General features: G+C 51.6%; 1 protein-coding gene and 1 long non-coding RNA gene across 4 annotated transcripts in view; one reads left to right on the top strand and one right to left on the bottom strand.

Moving 5' to 3' along the window:
• Positions 1–103: 103 nt before the first annotated feature.
• On the bottom strand, positions 104–8,102 carry LOC128784391 (uncharacterized). 2 transcript variants are annotated; one of them, XR_008429468.1, is made up of 3 exons: positions 8,018–8,102; positions 1,652–1,808; positions 104–710 (listed from the first exon to the last, which is right to left on the bottom strand). It is a non-coding gene; the product is annotated as an uncharacterized LOC128784391 (long non-coding RNA). The 2 variants fall into 2 exon arrangements; XR_008429469.1 differs by lacking the exon at positions 8,018–8,102 and adding an exon at positions 7,461–7,548 and having other exon boundaries at positions 1,652–1,805.
• The window catches only part of C2CD2 (C2 calcium dependent domain containing 2), a 37,309-nt gene continuing 36,135 nt past the window's right edge, over positions 7,833–9,006 (top strand). The window contains exon 1 of one of the 2 annotated variants that reach the window (XM_053935963.1): positions 7,833–8,209. In XM_053935963.1, coding sequence (XP_053791938.1) covers positions 7,928–8,209 — 282 coding nt within the window. In that variant the 5' untranslated portion in view covers positions 7,833–7,927. The remainder of the gene's footprint in view (positions 8,210–9,006) is intronic. The other variant, XM_053935962.1, reaches the window with a different exon arrangement.

The raw sequence follows: 9,006 nt of genomic DNA, 5'->3' as shown, positions 1-9,006 counted from the left end.
GCCATGAGCATTGCACCTGTTTTTGTGGTTATTTTTGTTCCAATTCCAGCTGTCCCCTTCTAAGACAGTTGGTGTGCAAACAAATCCAGTAATGTTTACTTTTCCATATCCATTTTCCATAGGATATTTCCATCTATCATTCAATATACAAACACAGGAGCATCCTTACTATTAGACCAACAGGGATTTCCAGTCCTGAAATACTCTGGCAATAAAAATTTTCAAGGTGTTGGCTGCAATGGGGCAACATACACAACTTTCATTTCCCTTCCATTTTGCATGTGTTGAAAGAGTACCTTGAAAGTCAGTTTCTGCTGACAAAGAATTTGCTTTAAATTTCATCTGCAGTTTTGATATGCCCTTAAAAATTTATTAATGTCTTGTCAGTCCAGGATCTGGGATGGATTCAGCTCTTCAGTGTATGGAGCCCTGGTTGTAGTCAGCAGCTTGAGCTGATAGTTGAGGGCTCAGGCTCTCACCCAGCCACATGCATCTCTCCAGTGAAGTCCACTGGTGTAAAAACCTGCTGGGATTACTGACATCCATGTCAGGGATGCTTCTGCTGGAAGGAAGAGACCATGCTGGGGTTTGCAGGCTCTGCAGGCAGATGGCTGAAGGAACAAGGGGCAACGAGGCAGCAGAAGAGGTCAGAGAAAGTACGGTGACAACAGCAGGAGAGTGTAAGATAGAGAGGAGAGCACGCTGCAACCCTGCCAAAAGGAACAGCAAGAAAAAAAAAACAGCCTCTATTTTAAGGTGCCATTTGTGATTAATATGGTTCTTTTTGGTTCCCACTTATTCCTTTCTTCCCTAATGAATGAGGTGTTCTGGGGTGTGACACCTCTAACCCTTTTTGGCTGACAGAAACTGCATCTATTACTCTTGTCATCCATTAATTTATCCTATGAAGTCTATGAAAGAGTTTATGGGAAAAAACTTACCCAAAAGATATTTAATAATATTTTCTCTGCAGTCTTGCACCAGAGGAAGTTTTGGTGCTCTTGGAACAGTCTTTGAAGACTGCACATCCTGAGGGCTTCCCCAGGTGTGACAACTACAGCTCTGTAATAATTGCTGCTGCTGCTTCTTTACTCATCAATCATCTGAGCAGCCAAATGCCACAAGAAGAAAACTTTGCCTTGTTAGCTCACATTCAGGTTATTTGTTTCAGGAGAAATTTGACAGAGGTCTGTAAAGGCATGTAAATGCATTTTTTAAAAGCATGAGAAAAAAAACCTGTAAAAATACCGAATTCTAAATCTGGAGGAGATTCACAGATACTAAAATGAGATTTGAAATTGGATATTTTTTACCAAGTATTTACTACAAGGCTTAAGAGAGGGAGAATCACATAGAATCTTTGTTTAATGGCAATGATCCTATAATCTATTCTGTGCCTCTAATGCTGTGTACAGGCATTGAGGAGGAGACAGAAACAAAAGACTGCACCATCACACTGAAGGTGAAGCCCTCTCTCCATATACGCACAGGTCCTTGGATTTTCTTATCTGTCCAGCTGAACTGGAGCATTTTCACTGTTCTCTGGAGGAAGGCATTATTAGGAATATAGGAAGCCCGTTGGTTTCCTACAAAATTCCTTTTTGTGCTGCTGTTCTCAGTCTAAAATGTGAAGATGTCTTTTGCTACTTACCAAGTCCTTTCTGATATCCCACATTCCCAAAGCCAGCTGGTCTGAGTGTCCTCAAGCATTTGTCTGAGGGGCACACGGGTGTTTGTACTGCCCAGGAGAAGCGCGCACCCCTTTCGAGTCCCAGCATCAGCACCTCTGGGGATCCTGGCGCTCTCTGCTGGAGAGAAAAGAACCGCATCCAGCAGTGAAAATAAAGGAGGGGAAAAAAAAAAAAAATAAAAGGCAGCTTTGTATGTTTTAGTTTCTAAAAACTCAGGGTATTTCACTGAAGTTTTGGTCAATATATTTTTGAAGAGTCATCATCATAGAAAAAATAATAGTCCCAAAAATTATTTTCCTTTTTTCCATTGTAGTGCCAGGTACATTCCAAGCAAAATGTCTCTTGCTAGCCTTTGTTCCTCTTGCAAAATTGTGACCACTCAGGAATAGATTAGTTACCAGATATGGAATCCCAGAATGGTTTGGGTTGGAAAGGACTTCAAAGATCATCCAGTGTCACCCCTGCCATGGCAGGGACACCTTCCACTGTCCCAGGCTGCTCCAAGCCCAGTGTCCAACCTGGCCTTGGACACTGCCAGGGATCCAGGGGCAGCCACAGCTACTCTGGGCCCCCTGTGCCAGGGCCCACCCATCCTGGGAAGAATTTATTCCTAAAATCGAATCTAAACCTGCTGTCTTTCTGTTTGAAGCTGGATTTCGAGAAAGGTAAAAGTGTGATCCTACAGGGAAAAGTAAAATTGTTATAATAATGACACGTATAAATTATGACACTTATAAAATTAGTGGGTGGTATACAGGTGGGTTATGGTTAATGCAAACATCATGGTGCCATTATTTGTTTTCACATGTTCTATTTCCTTGTTTTCTAGTTTTGAGTTAAACCATGACCCCATGAGACGCTGCATTATTGGTGCATGAAGGGCTTCAAAAGCAAGTACAAGTATCCAAGGTGAACTAACTTGGGTCAATTCAAGCAGAATTGAAACATGGCTCTGCAGCTTTACTTTATATCTTAATACATAATTCAAAATTGTGATTGGTCAAAATAAAACATTGTGACCCATCTGCTCTGAAATTTAGCCAATTCGTCAACAATTTACATTCATAGTTGTAACATAAAGTTGTTCTTTCAAGACGTTTTTAGGACCAGACCTGTATTTTAATAACAAAGCTAATTTCTGATCTGATAAAACACTCAGCTCCTGGCAGCATGTCTCCTTAAGCAATTAAGAGATGTAGGCATTTGGGCAAAGAAGAATGAAATGACCATAAATGAATTGCAGTTTTCCAGCTATGAGGTCATGGTGGACACATTCCTTTTTCTTCTACAGAGATTGGTGTTTGGATAGATCAAATGTCTCCTGATTTTGCAAATGAAATGAAAATAAGAGCAGTTAGGTGGAGGTCTAATGATGTCATCACCTCTGAGCTTTTTTTATATGGAGCAAGACTGCTTCATTAAGAAGAGGATGTCCTCTGGAAGACACGAGTTTGGAGGGTTATTCCAGATCAAGAACCAGATGTGTCCCAGCCTCCTCGTCCCCACGCCAGCTCCAACTTAGGGAAGCCTGCCTGGTGGCACATCCCTGGTGCCAGGCTGCTGACCACCTTCCAAAGAGGCTTCTGGGCATCCCACCTGGCCCTCGCTCCACATCTTTGCACACCCATCACCCTCCTCCTCAGACAGCTGTCACAAAGACTCATAAGTGCTGACTCAGATGGGATGGGATGTGTCACACGTGCTGCGCCTCACCTAGAAAGGGCCTACAGAAAACAGACTGGAGAGTCCACATGAGGGCAGGACAACACGGGGAACCAGTGTTCTGGCTTTGTGCCTCTCCTGGCCCCACAACTCCTGAGCAAACCTGCCACAGTCAGTAGGAAGAAGGACAGGGCTGTTACTTGTCTCTGGGAGAAAGGCTGAAAAGCTGCATGTGAAAGGGGAAGTGGTCCCTTCTTCCATGAGGGGACATGCTGAGGGATCACATTCAGGAATGAAGATTTCCAGGTCTGCTTCTGCCAGCAGAGCTGTCAGTGAGGAGTATGCAGTGGTTCCACCACAGGCTGAGGCTATAAAATCTCAATAAAGACATGGTTACAGCCACCTCGCAGGTAAAGGTGGCATCACACAGAGTCCTGGAATGCTGCAAAAAGCTCTGCTGGCCAAAGTGTAGTTCTGACAAACCAAGCATATTCTACACTGTTACACTCTCCTGACAAAGCACGTTTCAAACCTCATGTTAGACTGCATGAATGGCCTCTTATGAACCTTCTCTTTCTTTCACATGTAGAAAACAGACTCTGGAGCACAGAGGCAGACAATCAGTGGGCAAATTTTGTATTGATTTTATCTCTTTGCAATATATTTGGTTTTGTATTTATTTTAATTGCAGTGACTGAACATACTCCGTTTTTTTTTTTGCAAATTGTTGTGTTCACAGCTTTAAAAATGAAATGTATTAAATAACTATGATTAAATTAACTATGAATAAATATAAGCTATGATGCTTATTTCTGTAACATGGGACTTGGGGTAATCTCAGATCCAACACTTTCCAGTGCTGGGAGCGGCCAGGGAGGCAGCGCTAATCTGAGGCATTTGAAGGTCTCTTCTGACCTTGATGAATCCAGGACTTGGGGATTGCCCAGGGGCCAGGTGCTGCACCTTGTTGGCTTTATTGAACCTTGTGAGGTTCTTGTGATCCCACTTGTCAAGCTTGTCCAAGTCCCTGTCCCCAAGTTTGTCCCTTGTCCCCTCCTTCCGTGGTGCCCCTGCCCTGCTCAGCTTCCTGTCCCCTGCAAACGTGCTGAGGGTGAGCTGGATCCGCTCTCTGTGTCATGGGGGAAGCCATGCAAGAGCCCCGGGGCCAAGGCAGAGCCCTGAGGGACACCCCTCATCCCCAGCTCCTTGCCCAGCTGGTCAGAAGACCAGGCCCTCGGTGAGCACTTGGTGGGGGCAATGGGGGCTCAGTCAGAGACTGAGGAGGAAGAGCAGGAATCTGACGTGGATCATGAGCTTTCCCAACAGGGAGATGTTAGGAGCTACCAAGAGATCTCTGACTGGGAAGAATCTCTTGAGCGAGAGTTCTCCCAAGGAGATGTCAGTGGCTGTGGAGAACTCTCCAGCTGGGATGAGGAGAGCAGGAGCTGTCCCAGGGAGAAGCCCTTAGCTACCAAGAATTTTCCATGGGGAAGAATGCATGGAGCAAGGGCAGTCCCAAGGAGCAGTCAGAAGCTCCCCAGAACCGTCTGACTGGGAGGACTCTGTTGACCAAGAGCTTTCCAAAGAAGAAGACTCCGCTGGCCAAGAGTTGTCCCAAGGCAATGGTAGCAGACCCTTTGTGCAGTCCAGTCGGGACAATGATGGTGACAAAGAGCTTGCTCAGGACAGTTGGGAACACGTGAGCGTCCACAGCAATGGGGTCAGGCCCTTGCTGCGGGAGAAGGACACGGGACAAACTGAGCTTCTCTGAGCTGAGTGAAGAAGACAGGGAGCAGAGACTGGGAGTTTTTGCAGAAGACGGGCTCCCAGTGCCTGTCCCTCGGGAGGCCTGGGTTGAGCGCGGGGCAGCTGAGCCGTGCCCCAAGTGCCGCTCTGGGCCTCGCCTCCCCACCTGGCAGCCCGGGGCCTCCTCAGAGGACCGCGGCTTCTCCTGCCTTCGAGGAGCAGGTGACAGAGAGCCCGGTGCCTGCCCAGCTCAGCTGCTTTTTGTGCTTTTCCCAGCCGGGAGCCCAGGCCCTCAGGGAGCAGCCGGCTGCCCCCAAGAAACGCCCGTCCCGCTTCAGGCGGGCGCTGCGGGCGCTGCGGGCGCTGTTCTGCTGGCCCTGCCTGAGGCCACAGCCGGACGATCCGTGCCTGCTGCCAGCGCCAGGCTGGGCCCCGCAGGTGGCGGCTGGCCCGGAGCCTGCCCGGCGTCCTGAGGGAGCCACACGGGGCTGCCTCTGCCTGGGCGTGCCCCTCCAGGCTGATTTTCTTCCTCCCGGGGGCATCTCCCCAGGGCCAAGTCACCCGTGTGGCCAGCCCCAGAGCAGCACCTGTGGGGGACTGTTGGTGCCGGGTGGCTCAGGCGAATCCCAGAGAATCATCAAGGTGGGAAGAGACCTCGACAGTCGTGCAGTCCCACCAGCACCCCGGCATCGCCATCATCACCCCGAAACCACGTCCCCAGGTGCCACGTCTGGACAACTCTTCAACGCTTCCAGAGACAGCGACTCCACCACCTCCATGGGCAACTTCTTCCAATACCTGACCACTGTGTCAGGGAAAACTTGTTCTAATATTTAATCTGAACCTCTCCTGGTGGAATGGAAGGCCATTTTCTCTCATCCTGAAAGGATTACGTGCTGGTCCTTTGGGATTGTGCCCATGAGGAATGGGCACACACAGGAGGTGTTTCTCCAGGGATGTCACTGCAGGACTGCAACACAAATGATTCTTCCAAAACAGTGAAGGTTGAATTTAAGAAATAGTACAAGTACAACAGTAGTAAGAAAAAAAGACCACAACCTCTCCACTCACATTAAAAAAAAATCCAAAAAAACCAAAACAAAATAAATTAATAAGAGTAAGAAGATAATGCAGAACTAATAGTAGTAAATAAGAACAAGAAAAGGAATAAGAATAGTAAGTTGAACAAGAATTATGAGAAGAAGGAGAAACAGTAGTAGTAATATTAATAAGAAAAACAATAATAGTAAGAAAAATAATAAAAAGAAAATTAAATAGTAGTAGTAATAAATAATAATAAGAAGAAGACGATAAAGAAGAAGATGAAACAGTTGTAGAAGTAAATAATAGTATCAAATTAAAATAAACATCCACACAACCACAGAACGAAGGGAAGGACCTTACAGTTCTCTAGTTCCAGCCAGAGTTATCTTCTAAGAACTAGAGTTATCTATCCAACTAGTTATCTTCTGCTCTCTCTCTGAGACATCTTTCCTATTTTTTTCTACTGCTCTACCTCCCCTTTATTGGTAAATAAAATCCACATTAAATAAAATCCATATGTTGTCCTCATGTGGTCTCCTTTGCACTGTCAATTGGGCAGAGGCCTCTCTCTCTCATGGGCTCTTAACGCCTGCTCAGGGTCCCTTCCAGCCGCCAGCATTCCAGGATTCTGTCAGCTCCTTGCTTTCCTTTTCTTCTTGCCTCTGCTTCAAGCTGGGAATGTGCTTGAAAATGCCCAGCAAAGAAGGCTTTGCTGTCTGCTCTGGGAGCCCACCCAGCTTCGGGACCTTGTCACCTGCAGCTGCAGCTCCCTCGAGGGCCACGGCAGAACCAGCACCCCAGAGCCTCGGGAATTCCCCGCTGTGGTCCATGGCACACACTGCAATGGTCTGCAATTCCAGCTTCCAGCAAGGAAAAGATGTTCCTGCCCTTTCAGGCAAAGCTCTGAAGGGGCTGAAAGCCAAGTGGAGCAAGATCTTGCAATGACAGTGCATGACCAGCTTTCATAACTTCATCAAGGGTTGTTTTAGAACATGGACTGGGAAAAAAATCAGGCGAGGGTCTTTGGCTGGGAGGTCCCACAGGTAAAGACAGACAGTATGAAATAAACAGAGCAGGCACCTGCCTCATACCCACACCGAGCCCCTCTACCTATGGGAAACTGGGTGCCCTCTGTGTTCCCCCTACCCTCCGAGGTACCGGACACCCACTCCAAGCCCTTCTACCCCCGGGCACCAGGCGCCCATCCCAAGTCCTTTTACCCCGAGGGCACCAGGCGCCCATCCCAAGTCCTTTTACCCCGAGGGCACCGGGCGCCCACCCTGAACTCCTCTACCTTCGGGAACACAAGGAACTCACCCTGGGCCCCTTTACCCCAGGGTACCAGGAGCACATCGTGAGCTTGTATCCCCAAGGGCACCAGATGCTCATCCCAAGCTCCTCTCACCCCCGGGAGCACCAGGTGCCCACCCCAAGCCCGTCTACCCCCTTCTGCCCCTGGGCCACCCGCCGCCCATCACCGCCACGCCGCAGGACACGGCGGGCCCCGTTCGCCGCCTGGCAACCGCCCCCGCGCGGGCCGCGCCGGGCAGCAGCCAGAGCCGGCGCCGGGGCCCTGCCTGCGGCCGGGGCCGGGCCTCCTCTCCACCGCCCCGGGGCGGGGACTGCGCCGTGGGCGGGCGGGGCAGCGCGGCGCGTCCCAGGGCAGCGCCGGTCCCTGCGCCGGCGCCCGCGGGTCGAGCGAGCGCTGCGCGGGGCTGCGGCCGCCGCTCCCCGCCGGGCGCGCCTTGCACGGGTCCGGAGTCGCGGCCGCATTATGGTCAGCCATGGCGTGGCTGCCGGGCGGGCTGGCCGAGCTGCGCTGGGGCGCGCTGGTCGCCCTCTTCGTGGCGGCGCTGGCCACGCTGGCCGTGTACCTGGTGCAGTACGCGCTGCTGGCGCTGCGGAGGGGCCGCCCGCCGCCGGCCCCCGCCGCCCCGGTGCAGCGGGACGAGCTGCTGGAGGAGGGCGGCTCGGTGCTGGCCTGGGCGCTGTCGCGGGGCAGCTGGAGGCGGCAGTGGCGGCGGGCCTGGGTGGCGGCGCTCCGAGCCGAGGCGGCGGAGCGGGCGGTGAGTGCCGGGATGCAGGTGATGGATGGGCGGCGGGACGGAGGGAGGGAAAGGGACGGGGGATGGCCGGCGGCGGCTCCCCCGCGCCCGCCGGGATGGGGCCGGCGCCTCCCGGCCGTGGGGCATCGCGCCGGGACGCGGCTCCGGGCGCTCCCCGCTGCCAGGAGCGGCTGTAGGGACGCCGGGACTTGCTGCAGGGATGTGCCGGGTGTGTTCCTGACCCTCCGTGTGTGTGTTCGTATATTTACACGTGTGCGTTCGGTGGCTGCTTGGCAGGAATAGCAGGAGGGAGCCGGCCGGAGGCACGGAGTGGGCGCACGCGTGGGAGCAGGAAAGGATGGGGAGGAAGGAAAGCCGCGACCCCCGCAGCCCCTGGCAGGGGTTCGCTCCGCCGATAACATTGTTCGGGCGTGGGGAGGAGGAAACAATGGAAACTTCCTGGCCTGGGCCTGCGGCCCGTCCTTCGGCAAATAATTCCCAGAGCTGGGCTTCCCCCGGCGTGCCTCGGGCCCTGCTGTGTGTGGTGTAACTCCAAGGGCTGGTGGCCTCCGAGCCCGCTGGATGGTGGAGGGGATGCTCAGGGTTTGGTCAGTTTGCCTGTAACCCGGGTCAGGGAGGATGCACAAAACGTGGTGCTCCTTATCATCCCAACCTGCCCTTCCTGGAAAAGGCGAAGTGTGGCATCCTGCGCGTTGGTGTGTAATGGTATGCCCGCTGAGGTGACGAGGTTAGGTGAAGCCTGTGGCAAGCTGATTTCCTTGTCCTGAGGACTTAACCCTTGTCGTGTCAGTGCAAAA

The sequence above is a fragment of the Vidua chalybeata genome, chromosome 2 (genome assembly GCF_026979565.1).
Source record: "Vidua chalybeata isolate OUT-0048 chromosome 2, bVidCha1 merged haplotype, whole genome shotgun sequence".
NCBI lineage: Eukaryota > Metazoa > Chordata > Aves > Passeriformes > Viduidae > Vidua > Vidua chalybeata.
This window is presented reverse-complemented; position numbering and strand designations above follow the sequence as displayed.